Here is a 19,176-nt window from a genome sequence, read left to right as displayed (position 1 = left end):
TCCTGCAGTAAACTTCCTCAACAGATAAGGTAAGAAAAAAACGAACACAAAATGAAGTAAAAACAATGTGCATATACCTATCTCAATGGACTGCGACGAAATACGTTTTATTCACCTTCCAGGAAACACAAGTTTTTGTTAACGTACAGAGAGCAGCAGCAATAGGTCTAAGCATGAGCTGAGTTTTCCAGTACGAGTATTTCATCTTTTCGAAACCAGAATGAATCAATTCTAATTGATTTTATTTTCTTTTGGAAGTGAATCGACGGCATTGAATAAAAGGTCCGACATTCTACTCAGTTATGTTTGCAACAAGGTTTCACATTTAAATGTGCTATGGTGTTTCCATTCATGGCATGTGATATATTTATGTAACAACACACTTTACAGCATATTCACATTTAACTCTTTTTATCAACATGTCGGTATATGGGTAGTAACATCATCCTGGAACTATTTTAACAGCATTAAATGTATTTAAATATTACAATGTTCGATTTACGTAGCTGATAATTGGTAACTAGCACAATTAAATGATTGTTGACATGTTCACCCCCCCCCCCCCCTCACAATCCTATCCCTCCGCAGTTGTTTGGAAAATCCTCATATAGGTTGACAACTTCTGTGCATGCCTTGCTTATCATTGGCAACACTTATTATTATAGATACAGAAACAGACTAGCGCCACAAATAAAAACAAAAACACATAAATCGCATTTATCTACAATCAGCACAAGGCTGAGAAGTCAGAGGTAAGTGGAAAAGTTTTTAGTCTTTCAGTAACACTAGCACAACTTCCCGATGTCCGAGTAAATAGGCAAACCAGTGTCTGTATTTATCATGAAAAGCTGAAGTTAGCTGTGAGCTCCCGAATCCTGTTCTCACGGTTCATTTTCTTGAGTTTCATTCTGCGATTTTGAAACCAGATTTTGACCTGTCTGTCAGTCAGGTGGACACTGCGGCTAATCTCTAGGCGACGCTCTCGAGTCAGGTACATGTTGAAAAGAAACTCTTTCTCCAGCTCCAGGGTCTGATGTTTGGTGTAAGGGCATCGTTTTTTCCTGCCACTCTTTGCAGTCAGCCAGTTAGCCCCATTTTCAGCTTTCACTGCCCCTATTAAGTAAAAAAATGATAGAAAACAAAGGAAAGAAAAAAAACAGACATGCAAAGGCAGAGAGGGAGAGGCAGAGAGGGAGAGAGAGAGAGGCAGTGAGAGAGGGGGAGAGAGGGAGGAGAGAGAGAGAGAGCGAGAGAGCGAGAGAGAGAGAGAGAGAGAGAGAGAGAGAGAGAGAGAGAGAGAGAGAGAGAGAGAGAGAGAGAGAGAGAGAGAGAGAGAGATCAAATGAGCAGAGAAAGAAAAGAAAATTTCGTCAAATAATTTTCAATGATAACTTAATTGTGGTAAAATGGACGTTTTACCTGTGTTCATGTTATTGTGCCAAGAAATAGGTACAATATATAGGTATAATATCAACTATTAAAAATGCTATATTCTCCATTTATTTTACATTTTAATTGTTAATACAATGGCAATATTGTTCCATTTTTGTCCATACATTGGGTACATACTCGCATGGAATGGAAACAATAACATTTTGAACTATATCAAGGTTTAATCAGATTTCTGAAATGGGGGATGATATGGTATTGTAATGAACCATGAGGGCTATTAGGATGAAGATGGCATTGGTTTGAAATCTGTATGTTAATGGCATTGGATATATTTAAACAATTGTCAAGAATCTTATGTACTTGGAGTAACACTGTCAGATTGATTTCACGTCATTCAAGGGTCTTATAATTTTTCGCTTTTAAGATGCTTGGTTAATACCAACGCAATTGGTTATTCGCAAAATGAAAAATTCTCCTGCGATTATCGCAATATTCAATATTTTGCTTTGCACCAGTAAGCATGTCTTTCCTCCTGCTATCATGTACAAAGATTATGTTCTCAGTCCTATTTCTCGCCATGTTCCACACCAAACAAATCCTATCTTCATCCATGACAATATCCAATGAGATTGAGCGGAGTTTTTCGTTTAAGAAAATAACTTTAAATGCAACAGATCGAAATGTATTCGTCTTCAATGTTTTAAGGCTCTAGCCTCTTCAACTCCTCAATTTTCTCACTTGAACTAGCTCACTCAAATGTTTTCTTTGGAAGTTCGTTAGAGTTGCAATTAAACTAATCGGTGGACATTTTAACCATTTTATTATGGTGCTCCCATGTTGTTAACTAGATGGATTTCAAATACAGTAAAATAAAAACTAGGCATCCCCTAAAACTGTCTTTTAACATCTAAGTTTAAACAAAAGCATATGCAATAAATCGACATTGACCTAAAAGCACCAAATGTCTTAAAGTAAAATATGGCAGTGATATATTATATTATTTTGAAAACTTTTCTTATTTTCATTTCATTTTTTTTCTGGAAAGACGCGCTAGATCATAAAACGTTCCTGGGTTCCTTTGAGTATTATTCATTGGCTGTCTTTTATTTACTTTGGACCCTGTGTGCAAATATGTGCTTCTATGCGGTACACTTACATAACTGCAATAAGGATTCGTGGTTTGTAACTTATCTGACAAGTTTAGAATGTGAGTACAATTGATTCCGGAGCGTGGGCTCATGCTATAAACTATAGTAGGCATTAATTTTTACAGCATAGCTCACGCCCAAAAATAAAAAGTTCACAAGGTCAAAATAAACCCCCCTTTGTTAGGCTTGTTGGCTGTACCTGCCACGTCTACTCTGATTGTTAGCTTTTGATTGTTCGCTCTGTAAATCGCCCACTGTCTATTTTGTACCTACCTTTTGTTTCTTTCTCAGGAGAGTTTTTGCTGCTTTCTGAATGGACTGGTGAAGATTCTTCGTTTGGTGAAGATGCCGGAGCTTCTGCCTCTTCTCTCTCCGAGCCGCAGGTTAAATGGCCGGGGGATGTCCCCTCGCTTCCTTTTCTCCCCAATTCACTCGGGGTCGAAGCTGAAGAAGGAGGTGTTCCAAAACGGATCTGGGACTGAGGCACGAACGGAGAGGCCCCAACCTGCCCAGTGTTGGTATAAAGTGTCTGTTTGGTTGTCGGATAGGCTTGGGACAGACGGAAATAGCCGGGCACAGGAACCCCGCCGCTAGTAGTAGTGTCAGTATTGGAGCACGATTCTGATGTTAGCCTTGGAAACGTGGAAAGATCTGTTGCTGCCGCGCTTTTTGGACATTTCTCAGAATCATATAAGCAATATGCATTTTCTTCTTTTATATTCTGGGGGAAGGAACATGCTGCTACTTGCTGGGTTGCAGGTTGCTCCATGCGACAGGACCTGGGAGGATCTGACCAGACCTCCATCCCGCTCATGTAGGGATGAGAAGTCAGGACCATACTCTGAGAGTTGTTCTCACTGCGTTTGCTCAGAGATGGGAAAAGTCCACAGTTTTGGATGCCGTATGATAGATCAGAGGCAGGCGGCAGGTATACGCTGTTGTTGGGGTAATAGGTTCCTTCCCCGCCACGGCCCACGCTGATCAGAGAATCTACTAAAAAGGAGTTTGCAGCCGGGCTGTCTGAGCATGACATTGTTGTGGGGTAATTTGGCGAAAGCAGAAGATATCCAGTTCAGGCTGACATTTCTTGTGCAAACACGTTGAATATGATTAGAGATACCTCCGCAGCACGACAGGCGGGACGAACCAATCAAATGGCATAGCTGGCCATAAGCCCCTCCTTCGTGGTGGGGCTACGTCACCAGAACGGCAATAAGGTCACCATATGTGTTCGGTAAACTGCAAAAACGTCTAAATGCATCTTTATTTATTCAGTTCTACTTTATTAGAATCACGTCCTTCAAATAAAATAAAAGAGGGGCAAAATTGTAATTCAATACTACAAGTTTCAGCAAAATGTGAAGCTACCTAACTGTTTCAAAGTAGCAATTATTTACATATTTCCAATTATTCGCACACGCGGTTGATAAAAAGAACAAAGTTGTAGTTCTATATTGTACACTTTTAATCACGCGTTAAGTTTCGCAGGCGGATACTTGCAAGAAAACAGAAGTAATCTTGACTTTCACGGGTCTGATTGTAATTACCCAGCCGCCTGCTGCAACAGTTTCACAGTGATCACTGTGATTCAGACCCACAATGAGCCTTTCCTTATTGTTACTTCTGTTACCATTCCTTGTATGCGCAGGGTTGAAGAATCACTCTTGAAATACAAGTCCGTGATTGTATATCTGGCCTTTTTTTGTAGTTTAGAGTTTAGTGGGTTAATGGTACATACTGCATCTCTGTAAGTTAAGTGTAGAAGGTCGGGCACAACAAACTAATTCTACAACCACTTCCTTTTATCCATTCATCTATTTCCCGAGCGAGGCTGACTGGGTTGTGGCAATTCTTGAAATTTCTTACCAAATAACAATTTCAAGAAATAGAAAACATTTGGTTCGAAATACTTGATCATGTGTTCTTCAATTGGCTGGGCCAAGAACACACATCGTTTACCACATCTATAAAATCGACCTCATCATATCGTCTTAAAAATAGAATACACTGCAGTTAAACAAAATTTACAAGTATCTCAACTACAATCGGGTCAAGTTTTTTTTTAAAGCGCGCTATAGATGCCTCCTCCAGAGTATGTCACTCCATCCCATCCAAAGATAACTTAGAAATGAAACCAGAGGGGTGAAAATGCTTTACCTTTTTCCATGGGGCCTTCGATTGGTGAACTTTTTATCTCCAGAATTTAAGGTGGAAGATAATTATACTCAATCTACAGCTATTATCATAATATCAGTGCAGAAAGAAAGTAATGCAACAACGATAAGAGCCCCCTCCAAATACACGCACGCACGCACCCACACACACACACACACACACACACACACACACATACATAAATCCTTTGTGATCCAAGGCAAGGGAGGCTTTTAACAGTGTATTTGTGGCATATTTCTTCAATATGTCTCAATGGGAATCTGAATACGAAACTATTCTGTGTGTCGGTCATATTGTATGTATTTTGATCGGCCATCTCCGTAATAAAATGCAGCGCAGCAAGCAATGCCGCCGTAAAAGTCGTCTTTAGATTTGGATGTAATATTAAATCTCTAACATTACTGTGTTTTTCTACGAGCCATCTTTTAGCCGCACTCAAAATGTGAACCGTGCCGCCCCACCCCCACCCTCTTCCCCACCGCCACCACCACCTCTGTACTATTATTCCAATTGCAGTTATTTTAACTTCTGGCGCTGGATTAAAGCTCAGAAAATGTTGTTAATCTAAAGCAGATTATTTAAAATATCGTTTTAGTTAAAGTCAGCGGGATATGAAGGCCGGCTTTACACGCACCGTGTTTGCTAAAGGGCCGTCTCGGAGGATTCCTTATGCATGCTTGTTTTTAAGCACAAACGACTGTTTAGAATTATCACGGCCGTCCAAAAATCATATAAAAACCTGAATGTTCTTTATCGAAAATTTTGAAAATATTCCCGTTTGCAATCCCTCTGAGCCAATGACACGTATGATCATGGGAGCAGACAAAGATTTAATGGGTGAAAATAACAATTACCATCTCTGCCAGAGTCTCATATATAAAGGTCCAGGCTACTGTACAGCAATGCTAACAAGCGGCGCATTTATGTGTTGGAGGCATGATATTTATCTGGTTCTTTTTGCAAATGTTTCATTGCTTAATAAATTGATACCATATTTGGATAATTTTATTGGGGCATTTTTGGAAAGGTTTAAACGTCTATAACCCAATTTTCCCAGTAAAACTGTAATGGGGATGGTGGATTGATTTCTCCTGTTTCTAAGATACTGCAGGCCTTTCTCAACTTTATGGATAGGAATGGAGCGAGGAGCTGGGAGTCTCATGTGAACATTTAAAAAGCCCACACCAGGAAGTAATTGAAGCAGCAAGGATTTGCGGGAAAGAAGTTTATTTTCTAGCTTCTAGTGTGTACGTGACTGTTAATTGCGACATTGGTAACAGTTAAGAAATGTGTTTAATGCCGAGGAGGTTGGGCGAGATGAAATAGCTTTATCGCCTATTTCAGGAATATGGCTAGGGGAAAAATTAAATTAAAGAAATAGCTTTAGAAAGTGCATAGTTATACAATACTTTTAACGGCCATTAATGCGTTCCATTTGGCATAAGAAAGAATAATGAAGACACATTTCTTTGCGCCAAGCTATGTCGACCGTGGGTACTGCAAGATTTCTACATTTCTCCATCAACGCGTAAGCAATAAACACACGTCTTACAACGCTGCAACAATCGAGGTAAATAATACATAGTCCAGTCTGTTATAAAAGGACGAGCATAGATTGCAGTGGCGCATGTATTGCTTCTTCAGTAAATAAGCGATTTCAATGTCTAAACTGAGCAGGCTGCGCCCACTCAGAGCTCGGGCTCGTTGTTAGCCTAGATCGTGAACTTAAGACTGAAGGCCAGACTGAGTGCCTTTCACCATGTTTTCCGGATAAAGTTCCAAGAAGAAGACTCGTATGCTCGCCACCTACACCACCGAGTGAGATTGCTTATAATTATGTAGTTCTTGTTTGCAGTCACAAAATCTATCCAACACTTCGTGAACTTCAAAAAAACCTCCTCGCCCTTCAAGTGTATAGGCCATTGTATGTGCGCAGTGAAATCTTTTCGTAGAGGGGCCAGGGCAAATATTTGCCATCTACGGCGCTGATTTAACATACATAGCTTTTTCAACAAGAAGTAATAACCATTCTCTGTAATTCGCTAAGATTGCTGGAGAAGTTGAAAAGAGATCATTATTTTATGTCTTCGAGATAAATCTGAAAAGAATGTCACCCTTTAACTGTTTATGTATTCAATAATGTTGTAAGCAACCACTTCGGAATCACATTACTTTCAAAATTATTTCTATTTCTTGAAATATTTAGGTAAAGATATTTTAAAATAAAATGCACCAACTGTAAAAATCGATGGTAAATGGATAAAATTGAAAATTCGCTGCATTAAAGGGCTTGATTTCTTTATATTGGACACTTAAAGAATAAAACACGTTGAAACAGAAACACTGTTCGGTAATTTTAGAAAGCCATGCAACACTAACTTTTTGCACAGTGTACAATCAAAATGTAAACTAACGTCTATCAATCGCAGACAAGAAATCTAAAAATCAAGGATATCAAACCTCACCAAATGTTATCATCCTCTAAATCTACAAATTTAACTAATCTGGCTAATTGTTACCACGGAATTGCTATTGAAACACTGATATTTCTTGCTGGATAGTTTGTGATATAATGCTTTATTTCTTTAAAAAAAAAGATAGCGAGTCTAACACTTAAATTTAAAGACATCGTTTACACTCGCATTTGAATGAAAGAGAAACGGAAATCCAGCCAGAAAGCAAAGGATGTCAGCAGTGAACAATAAGTCTGAATGAAGTGCAGAGTAATAACAGAAATAGACGCATAACTGTTTTATCGTTTGGAATGATAAAAATATTAATAACCATATTTTTCAATTGCCTGCTTAAAAAGACTTCCGTAAGCATGTCTCGAACAATTTAAAACTGAGACAAAAGACTTCCATTGAAACAGCGCCTTTCACAACCTTGGGACGTCCCAAAGTGCTTTACAGCCAATGGAGTACTTTTTGATGTGCAGTCCCTGTTGTAACGTGGGAGACCTAATTCGTTTGTTCTATTTTAATTTCATTTCAGTCAGCTATTTTACTGTTATATAGAATTATGTTCCAATATACCCTCTAAAAAATAAAACAAAGAAAGCGCAATTGGATTATACGATTTCAAATGAATAATCGACTTTGAACGTGAACAATGAGCAATATTCCGCAAGGTAAAGGGTTTTTACTAGTGAAATCAAGCGCTTGTATTTATAATGAAGATTACAGCGATGTACACTTCAATTTAGGCCTTATCAACAGTTTATATCGACAAGATTGAGCAATTACAAGAAAAAAGCAGCCTAACAATTCAAAAGAAGTCCAGATAAAAATAGGATGGGGATCTTAAATTTATTTTGTGAATCGAATGGAGTAAATAGTTTATTGTGAATTGAGAGATTACTTTTAATATAAAGTGTCTTAGGTAATCCTAATGTTAATTTCGCTTTAAAGATTACAATAAAGAATGCTTAATTTATGCGGAAACTACGCGTGCAAAATAATTGCAAATAAACACAGAATTGCGCAAAGTCATATTATTCTCCGTCTTTAAAATTAACGAGATATTTATGTTGAATAGATTTTCTTGAAATAAGGAGCCAGATTTTATTCATATGAAATTGTGTTTTTGTTAACTTATATCGTTTTTCATAATCTGACGAACAGATTTTAATTTTACTAATCGTGATTCTAAGAAAACGACGGAAGAGTTTTTGTTTTCACGCTGACAGAATAGCTCACTAGCTTTATAACAAAAAAGCGGCAATTCAGTTGCACAGGCCACGGTGAAGGTGACGCAGCGGGGGTCGAGTCACAAACCAAAATGGTCCATGTTATGTACCACGTTGAAAATAAAGAGTTGGCGGAAAATGTACAATTACAACACATTCCTCACATCAGTGCCATACTCTGACGAGAACGTTTCATTCAATAACTTGATACCTTTAAACAATGAAGGATTCGTGGTATTAATGTTCAATGTAACGCCGTTCCATTGCCTAGCATTCATTTCATATTAAAACAAACACACTGTTCTTCAACTATGAAGTGCACACGCTAGTTCTGTTTTATGTACAGCTTCCACGTTCCAGAATAAACCGGTAAATTTCATTACTGTACCCCCACCCATCTTGTCAAATAAAAAAATTAAAAAACTGTCTGCCCAAACTCTTTCGTATTTTACAATTTGCGATCGCAGAAGTAAACTTTCTTTAGGTAATTTACTTTAAAATATGTTCGAATGTTTTGATGCAAAAGGCTATGCAAAGGGATATCTGTGCCCTGGTTCAATTAAGCAGCGAACTGCACACAATGAACATTATCGGAAAGTGTTTTGTTAGACATAGAAAAAGAAGAGATTGGCCTTTTTAAAACAATGATAAGCCCAACCGAGTTGTCTAGACTGTTTTATTGTCCGAAAAGTTGGGAAGTTGGAGTTCGAGCTCATGTTTATTTTTAGTTCATCCTAGCTTTATCTATTCATCCTTCACTGGCCCACATTATTGGCAATCTCACTCAGAAAATGCCTACCTTTCCCACTGTTTATTTTTCAAGATTTATCCGGTTACATATTATCAAATCATTAGATATTTAATCAGGGTTAATATTTGATGATAATTGAAAGACATGTATTTCAGTAATTAGAAACTGGCTTGCACTAGTTTCTGAAGCACAAATCCTGCCAAGATAAAAAAAGAGGTTGTTGAAATTGTCTCTTTTTAAAAGATATGCTCTTTAACAGATAGGCTGCCGTTGACATTTTGCGTATATCGTTACATCAAATACTAAGATTTAAATTGCCCTTAGAAACTAAGATTTATTTTTCGTTTTTTTTTAAATTAGGATCTGGCTATTAAATTTATTTAGTACTGCAATGCCCGAATACATTTTATACAGCAACCAAGAACAGAATGAATGACCATTGTACTGTGGTGCAAGTGCCAATCCTAGACCCAGAGGGCGCTATGGCCTAAGGTTGCTGGAGCTTTCAAATGGTATGCTTTAAATATTCAAGTTGTACTGGTTCTTGATAGGGATGCATTTCATGGCATTCTTGATAACACGCCATTAAATAATATGAAGATAATAATTGGGAGTAGCCATTTTAGTCAAATAATCTGAAACAAAGGAATGAAGTGAAAGGAATACTATTGGTTGGCAGCATTATTCAAGTTATAGTAAGTAAGAAACATATTCACAGAAAAATTCCATTGCTAACAATTAATGAATATTGACGTTTTAACGAAACCCCTTACTAACTTATCACAATCCCATAATGCAATATATATATTATTTACATCACACACACACACACACACGCACACACACACACACGCACGCACACACACACACACACACACACACACACACACACACACACACACACACACACACACACACACACACACACACACACACACACACACACACACACACACACACACACACACACACACACACACCAAAGCATGCAATGAACTACACTACAGTATATTCATCCACCACGATAATTTAACGCAATAAAATTTGTCACAAATATCATGTTTATACATTGTTCAGTCAAACTAGTTTTATAGGACATCGTTACCGAACCGCAAGTCTGCACAAGACAATTTAAATCTCAGTATTCCCACAGGAAACGATCAGCAAGTATGAACTTCATGTGAAATTTACTTAAAAATGCACACAATCGCGTACTTATTCTTAGTTTAACAAGCTCCGACATAAAAATAGGGTTTGGTAAATTTTACATAACTTGGCACAGTTGCTAATTAGCTTTCTAACCTTAAAAAAACTGGTCAACGGTCATCAACAAATAAGAGGTATAATCTGGAACAATAGGTTTATTTAATTTCTGCGTTAACTGTCAAAATTAAGTAATGCGAAAAAGAATCAATCGAATATACTTTCGAAAAAATGCACCAATGTTTCAAAATCTTTCGTCATCATTTAAAAACGAACAGTTAATTGAAATGACACTATCCCGCAAAAAAAAAAGAAAGGAAAGCGGGCAAATAATTAAATCTCGCCAGTTATACTTTTTGGTTGAACTGTTAATGTTCGATCAATATTTAAGAAACATAAAGCCACCATAATTTGATTGTTACATTTCAACGAACTGTTCGATATTTTTGAAACAGACATATATGCGCATTATTTCGTTAAATATGAGAAACGCATAAGAACAGAGAACAGGAAAACTGCAAAAGCGCTCTGAATCTTAAGTGCCAAACCAAAGATCCACGGTTCAGCACATTTAAACCCTGTTAATGCTCAGAATAATACATATAGTCATTGCGGGGATAGATTTCCAAAAGCTGCATTATGTGTCGGTTGTTGAGGAAACAAATCAAATTTGACAATTGCCGATCAAACGTCAAGATAAAATCACTTGGTGCCCCATGATAGTATTATGTTGATAAAAGAAACCATGTAATATCAAGCAAAAACAGAAGGGATAAATGAAAGAACGAATATGAGCAACCCAGTTCCAGGAATAAACCTTTTCTTCCTAACCAGCAAATCGAATAGTGCACATATTGTATCTAAATATAAAATGTGGTCCGTGGTTTATTCAAGAAGCAAATACATTGTATTTTCTAACCAATTTCCAATGACAATTAAAGTATACTGTTTCTGAAATGAATATCCTACACTTTCCCTTTTCCGGAGGTTTTTTTTTCTTAATGAAACAAAAGCGGTTTAACAAAGAACTTTCACTCCATCCGAATTCAAATCTTTCGTTAGTTGTAACGTACACTGTCGAACCGCTCTTTGATAATTGTGAAGCCACATTTCTCAATTCAAGAATCCATGTCGTATATACATGGATCCCGATCACCTACCTTTTGTTAGAAAGATTGGTTATTTTGGAGCTCTTTAAGATATTCAATGAATATTGAATTTAAATTGTCAAACATATAGGAACTATATTATTTTGCCTCAAAAAAATAACATACCTCTTTAACTCGTACTTTGGAAGAGCGACAAAGTATTTTTCATTATAATTATTTTTGCTGCCCAAAAGCGGCTTTGACATTGATCTAAATGGCGCCACCATGTGGACTGAGGGTCCAACTGGAGGAATTCATTGCCATAGCTCCCTGGTGCAGCAGTGCAGAAACATTGAACGAACGCACAACGGTATTAAGAGGGAGAAGAACTAAACTCAAAATATGTTTACGTTCATAACATTAGGATTATAAAATCTACTGCGGTAATATTCAAAAAACAGATAGCCACAAATTTTTTTTTAATGACTTGTCCCGCTGTTAGTAACCACAGCAACAGAGACGATCCCATGTCATTTGCCTTGAATGCCACAGCCCCTTAATATGCTACTTCACTGGTCTCAACTCCCTCTTCTGCAGATATAAAAGCTTCCACATATATTTAACCACCTCCAGTATCACTCATTATTAAAACAACCTCACACGCAACATTGAACTTCCATGATACTAGAATATGTCTCGCTAGTTTCTCTGCCAATTCAGTTGATCAACCTCTTATAATCTGTTTTGGTCTCCCGTCACCTCCGGCGGGAGTCTAACCAGAGAATGTAAGCTTCAGGGCTGATTATCCCTTCACCCCCAAGGTTAGAGGTGACGTCCACGGCGCAACAGAAGTTCAAAGCCAGGAAACAAACAGGAAAACAGAATGAAAATCGGCATTAAAGATATTATAATACAACTGCAATGCAATGCAATTGTTTCTAATGTACGCCCCTATGTATCCAAACAAACGTCGTCGATAATTTGCCAAACCGATAGTTTTGATTCACAAAATTTCCCAAAGAGAGTTATTTGTGCTGAATAAAGTTCTAACAAATACAATTTTTGACATCTTGGCTAATTGTTCCCATTTGAGCATGCGATTATCAATGTGAAATTACTATAGCCCGTGCCAAGGGAAAGATAATTGTAATTGCATTGTCCGAAATTTGATATGAATGCCTCGGCTTCCAGAAAATAAACTAAAGAAAAACGTACCAATGTATGTAGACAGATATGAATGTTATCCAGCTTTAATGGTTGCTTATTACGTACATGAAACGAACAATATTACAATACTTTGCAGGTGTTTTAGTTTTCGGCTTGAATACCCAACGAAGTTCGCCCTCAAGAGAAAGCACCTTCATTACTTTTTCTACATGAAATCCAATTGTGCGCTCTCTCAACATGGACATGCACATTTACCCCACTTTAGTCAAATTGATAAATATAAATTATATACAAATGTTAAGCAAATGTCGATTTCACATTTAATAAAACAGCATCTGATTGCTCTTAAAATAATTGGTGCTACATTTCAAAATCTAAATGCTTAATGTAAAAAAAACACCACTTCTGTGGTGCATATTCCAGCCTTTTAATACATTTCAGTGTTTTGCAAAATAAACTAGAATTACAAAAAATAAAGATAACGGCGAGCAGCCAACCGCTGTCATCTGTCATTTTATGAGAATGAACAATAAAATAAGCTATTTTGATGATGTTAATGACAAAGGCCACAACGAAACATTGAATTTAAACTGATAAAATAAACAAAAGTGATTTTGAAGGCTGGTATATGTCGTTAGGTAAAGTGTGGGTGATTTTTGTACAATACGGCCTATAGGTATATCGGCCTATAAAAAGCTTAAATGGTGAATGTACAGCAAATGTTACCATTGTGCAATAAACACACTTATGTGTTTAATGAAAATATTTTTCTGTCTTTGGTTCACACGGATAAAGATGGCTTCAAAATGGTGAATAATGTAGACTTGTTACCCTTTGGGGGAATCCGTGAAAAGGATAGATGCATGAGCAGCAGCTTTCAAACCCAATTCCTATACACATTCATAATGTACCAAAAGAGCGACATATTTACAATACTTTGTGCTCAAGTATGCCATCGCGGGTAGCATTTCTTCCTTTTGAAAATTGAAAAGTAAAAACCGCATTTGTAAATTACGAAGCACAATGGGTCAAGTACAAATAAACACACACGGATTGCTTCAGCGAGCATAAAATAGCCGGTTTTCAAATATCTTATTATTCCGAGCTATGTATTAAATGGTAAGGTGTTTATATATCGAGGCCAACAGCTAAAATATACAGATTTGTACATGTTAAACAGAATTTAACCACACTTGTTTATTTTAATGACTAATATAAATTCCACACTCATTAGAAACGGTGTTTCTTTTTGCTATGAATTTCAAATTGGATATTTGCATGCATGTTACCTTTTGGGGTAATAATGGAGGTGGGGGTGGGGAGTACTGATTGATATGTATGGAAATAAATGTGGATCTATTGTGGAGATGGAAGTTGTCATCTGCCTTTTCTAGAGACGAGTTTTAGTATGCTGAACAGCGATAAGCAGGCATTATTTGTAGAACTGCTGCGCTACGTTCCCTCCTTTCAGAAGGCTCAGTTGCAAAAGAACGAGACTGCTTGCTACTAGTTGTAACCGAAGATAACAAATATATATCCAATGAGTGCCACTGTAATGTTCCTAATCTAAAGCATGCGCTTCTTATCGCCTTATTTTTAAAAATACGTTTATATTGCAGCTGGTCCACAACAGTCCACTCCTTCTCCCAGACCTTCAGTACACGTGTCCGTTCATAGATAGAAGCTGCCTTCTTCCTTGAATTTAAAAAAAAATCGGTTTCGCTTAACTAAGTCCAAACGTTCACCTTGACATCTCAAAAGTTAATCTCAAGAGATACTTTATGTATTAAATATATAGAAGACGTGTGTGTATTAATAAGTGTGTGAGTGCGTGTGTCTGTGTGTGGCTGTGTGTGAAGTCAACGATGAGCATTAATTCCAGTTACTTTTTAAAGTTGAAACTAGACGTCCCCATTAGTTTTGAAAAGTTGTCTGGCCCGTCAGAGTTGTATTAAAGTGTCTGCTCACAAACTCGAACTTGAGCTTTTTTTTACCTCTGCCTTCTGGCCTGGCCGATTTCATCGTAGAAGTTAGGAAGGTGGAATGCCTCTTTGTAAACTCAGTCTAATCTCAGAGCAATGGATTCGTAGTGTAATATTGAAGGCGGTCCCTGTTCAACTTCTTTTCCTTCATCCTCCTGTTCTGAAACCAAATTTTAACTTGGCGGTCGGTTAAATTGAGCATGCGGGAAAGTTGTAGGCGCTTCTCCTTATTGATGTAGACACTGAAAAAAAATTCTCTCTCCAGCTCCCTGATCTGGTACTTGGTATAGGGGCATCTTTTTTTACGTGTACGCTGGCCACCTGTAACAGGTAAACAGTACGTTAAAACATTGATAAGTCAGAGTAGCCAATGTTTTACTCAGGAGCAACATATACTTTGCTGTAATTCGGAGCACCTCTACATAATTCATACTTTTTACACAGCAATATCTACCACCAATGACGATATACAGAAGACTTCGCGAAAGCTTTAAAGCGCATTTTAACATGTTGAATGGGTCTTGAAACATAAGATGGCTGCCTCGGTTACCATAATGCTTGTGGAACTTCTGAAGTTAAAGCTGTGATACTCCCTTTCCAAAGAGTATTTGAAATTACAAAAGGGCTTTCCGTACCCAGGAACTACCCACATTTGGAAGATAAATGATTTTTACAGATGAAACGCCCGAGTATGAGAGCATTAAAGACAGAAAATAAACGAAGAGCACGACGTTTTATTTAATTTAGGTTGTTAAATCTAAAAGGATTTGAAGCATGACACAATCGCCCTGTCATTATAAAGGTGCTGGGAACAGGAATTGGGTTTCTTAAGGGAGGGGGCTTTGTTGTGTAGATATTCCGTGTTGTAAAAGTCGACATAGGCATGATCCAGAAGTACTGCTGTAGCGTTAAAGCTGTGCTTATCGCACGTCCAGCTATAAAATGTGATTATTAAATAAAATATGGTCACTCAATCTGAAATAAGTTTTTATGATGGAAAACTCTGTGCTTAAGGTACTGTACTATTTATGTTGCTGTTAAAAATGTCATTTTACCCTGTTATGTTTTAAAGCGGTTACTTATGGAACTGAATACAACCTATAAATAGAGTTTTTGTGTCAACACGTGTTTTATAGAATTCGTGTGCTGTATTCATACACTCGTAGATCACAACGGCCAAAAGGCTATGTTTTATGAATGCACACCTAATCATTTAAATGACCATATTTTTAATCCAAATTTCACATTTAGAGGTGCTAGTTGAGCTATTTTAATGCAGGGATTGGCTGGTGTTATTTCACGGCCAATTTCAGAGCGGAACACGTGATCCTGTCATTTATTTAAAAAAAAGTTTTGTTGGGAAATCTACAGGCCATCCATAAACCCCCTTATATGCTTATAAAACAGCACATAAAATTTTTAACAGCAGCGCGCGAGATCGCAAAACTTTCCTTCATAAGTAGGCACTGATTCTACCTACTAGAGTTGCTGCTTTTTTCCTCATTGTTGCCGGAAGAAGATTCCGGGCTGCTGCTCCCGGGACTCGTCTCCTTCTCCACCGACACCCTGGAAGTCTCCGAACTTGAAATTGCCGCAGACGGCACTTTACCTGGGCTCTTCTCCCCGCAATACTCCGACTGCTGATTCTCACTAGCACCGTAGGCAGTCTCGAAGAACTGATCAAATCCTTGCGGCAGGACACCGTTCCTACCCACCGGGTTGTAGAAGCTGGAAGTCGCGTTGGAACTGGGGTGGTAAACGCTGGCGCTATTTTTCATTAACATCTCGCCCATGGTGCTGGCAGGCAGGCATTCTCTGTGCATCAGCTCCTCTGCGGAATAGCAGTGGGGGAGATTGCTTCTGTGATGCCACTTATTGGAAGGATCGATGGCATAGTCTCTGAAGGTAACTTCCCGCACAGGTTGAACCTGGGGGATATTAGACGAGTAAGAATATGTCATGGGACGAGAAGCCGGTGTTTGGGGTAAAAATGAAGGCAGGCTGGAGAAATCCGGACCGGAGACATAATAGGTACAGCTAGGCAAATAAAGATTAGAGCCACAAGAAACCCGCTCATCAAAATCCATCATCGCTTTCTTGGGGTCCCCTAGCGCAAGAATAGCTTGCATTCGCACAGCTAAACATGGTCCTTAGATGCTGCTGCCTCTTTGAAGCTGATCCGCGGAGTAAAAATTTGGAAACGTAAGCTGACGTGGAAATGTATCTCCATACATCGCAGGAACCAGCCGGTCATGTGACCAGATGCCTGGAGAAATTGACATGCATCACTTTGGATTCCCCCCTCGCACCAGGAGCGCAAAGCTCTTTACAACTGAGCTCTGCACATTTCTAAACGGGGAAAGGAAAGCTCGAATAATACTGTGAAGGTGTTCAAGCTTCACACCAGAGACGCATTTGGCACATTTACTCCATGCCGCTCCAACAAGCTGACTCGAATCAAGAGTAGACATGGAAAGAACTTATAACCATTTCCGCAGCAAAAATGTCAAACACTGATTTTTTTTTTAAAAGGGCGATTTTTGAATTATTACGCACATTGGACGAAAACCCCAGAAAATTACATTATGTTGGAAAATACTCCCCTTATCTTTTTGTCTTGTCATTTTAATGAAAAATAACGTACAAAATATTTATTTCACCAGCAGAGAATGTGTGTATCTATACACGAATAATCACAAACTATGTAAGAATCTTCCAGAGACGTGAAGTGGGAGCGGATTTTTTTTAAATGAATAAATCATGATTTATCTACCTATATCTTCTCTGTTTTCAACCCGAATACCCTCACTTCCACGTCCCCACTCAACAGAAATAAACGACGGAAGCATACAGTCATTTGTAGACCCCCATAAAAGCCGTGGGGAAGATGAGTTAGACTGACTACAGGTCCGGAATTGAATATTGGCTTGTTTGTGTCTTAGTGAGTGTCGCCGAATAGCTTTTAGGTGATTTTCTTCATAAAAATTGAATCCGCACGGAACTGCCACATTGCGTTTCAGAAATGTGTGTTGGTGCTTCTAATTTGAGGACAAATGGGCATGGTCACGTTCAACACCACATACAAAACCATCGCCCTCTCGATACAATTCTCTAAGCTAGATGCCATTTAGCTGGATTTCAGGAAATATTTTCGAAAACAGTCTATTGGTCAATCAGCTTTATATTTCAGGCGGAGTTCTTATGAACACGCTATTTTCGACAGAACACTGGTAATTATATATTTGAAAATGTTTAGGTGAAACAGGCGTGAACAAAGACGGAAAAAAATCCATTTGACATTGGCCGTGGGCACATTGTTCTGTATTTCTATGAAATCTCAACAAAGTCCTATGAATATGAAGCGGACTTGTATTTACTGTGTTTAGGGTTAAATAACAATAGTTTAGTTTGGCCAGGGAAAGATTAATTAAAGAACAGCCAATAAAAGTGCATTTTATTTAGATATATTAGTGCCATCTAACAAACTATATGGTTTAAATGCACACTAGGAGTTTGAAAGTGATGCAATGAATTCCGATGCTGTTGAAAAGAATGGTGTCATAGATAAGAGTTGAAGTTAAACTTTGCTTTAAGAATTTGTCACATATTAGCTTATTGCTGTTCCAAAAACAATTGCGCGGTGCCAAAACAAACAGGTTTCCTGGGGATAAGGACCTTTGCCATAAACATTTGCCAGAAAGACCTTACTCTGAATTGTTTCACGTACAAAAATACTCTTAACGAGCAACCGTGTTAGTTGCAAGTTAATAAGTTAATCTTTTTTTCTAATTGTTTCTTTGCTATAAGCATACAGCAATGATATGAAAAGGTCTACAAAACACTCGAAATATATATGTTATTTGTTTTTCTGGTCCGCGCAACCGAATAAATCACTCGTTGTAAAAATAAGGCCATCTTATAAAAGAATAACAGTAGATTCCGGAAACACTAAGGATATTAATAGGATTTTCGATGCCATAATTCGCAATAAGGATCAGCAATACTCGGTGTAAATATTCTTTGTGGCATTCAACCGTTCGGCAATCCGGCTATCTTTATATTACACTATAGGACATATCTATATTTTATTTAACTTATATATACATACAAATATTGAAAACATTATATGCACCGAATACAACGAAACTGCGAAGCCATACAGTGAGATCGCAGTTCTAAATTAAGATCCAAATTAATTCCTGTTCAGTCGTTTAAAAAAAAAAACGATTCACATTTGGGACGTTTAGTAACTGTGGTCAAAACTGCAAATGTAAAATCTGAAATTTTACAGTTAAAAGAAAAACATAGTGAAGTCCAGGAGGATATTGACACGATTTGTCCCTGTACGGATGGACAAATTCCGATACAGCGCTTTTCATAATATAATTAAATATAATGCGCCTACGAGAACCGAGAGCGGTTTAGCTTGACCTGTGGTTTTAATAGCAGTTTTGACAACCAGCTTCACTAGACGCCCGCATAGACATTGTAGCCGACCAGGGGTTAGCTAAAGACGCCACCTACATGGAATCCCTGACATTCCCAGCTAACGTGAGCAATCAGGCGTTCCCAAAAGCGACAA

General features: G+C 37.9%; 2 protein-coding genes across 2 annotated transcripts; both read right to left on the bottom strand.

Annotated features, from left to right (window-relative positions):
- Nucleotides 1–225: 225 nt before the first annotated feature.
- Nucleotides 226–6,928, bottom strand: hoxa10 (homeobox A10). Its single transcript, XM_033047542.1, has 3 exons — nt 4,698–6,928; nt 2,814–3,838; nt 226–1,113 (listed from the first exon to the last, which is right to left on the bottom strand). Exons 2-3 carry the CDS (start codon nt 3,571–3,573, stop codon nt 839–841), a joined length of 1,035 nt encoding a protein of 344 aa, XP_032903433.1. The 5' UTR covers nt 3,574–3,838; nt 4,698–6,928; the 3' UTR covers nt 226–838.
- Nucleotides 6,929–12,667: 5,739 nt separating this feature from the next.
- On the bottom strand, nt 12,668–17,237 carry hoxa11 (homeobox A11). The gene is made up of 2 exons (XM_033047552.1): nt 16,075–17,237; nt 12,668–14,915 (listed from the first exon to the last, which is right to left on the bottom strand). Exons 1-2 carry the CDS (start codon nt 16,721–16,723, stop codon nt 14,683–14,685), a joined length of 882 nt encoding a protein of 293 aa, XP_032903443.1. The 5' UTR covers nt 16,724–17,237; the 3' UTR covers nt 12,668–14,682.
- Nucleotides 17,238–19,176: the final 1,939 nt, after the last annotated feature.

The sequence above is a fragment of the Amblyraja radiata genome, chromosome 2, assembly GCF_010909765.2.
Source record: "Amblyraja radiata isolate CabotCenter1 chromosome 2, sAmbRad1.1.pri, whole genome shotgun sequence".
NCBI lineage: Eukaryota > Metazoa > Chordata > Chondrichthyes > Rajiformes > Rajidae > Amblyraja > Amblyraja radiata.
This window is presented reverse-complemented; position numbering and strand designations above follow the sequence as displayed.

Coding starts and splice junctions, on each gene's coding strand:
- hoxa11 (XM_033047552.1), bottom strand. CDS start 16,723: ATGCAAGCTATTCTTGCGCTAGGGGACCCCAAGAAAGCGATGATGGAT. Junction 14,916..16,074: donor GGAAAAAAGCAGCAACTCTA/GTAGGTAGAATC, acceptor TACCTGTTACAG/GTGGCCAGCGTACACGTAAA.
- hoxa10 (XM_033047542.1), bottom strand. CDS start 3,573: ATGTCATGCTCAGACAGCCCGGCTGCAAACTCCTTTTTAGTAGATTCT. Junction 1,114..2,813: donor TCCTGAGAAAGAAACAAAAG/GTAGGTACAAAA, acceptor TTTACTTAATAG/GGGCAGTGAAAGCTGAAAAT.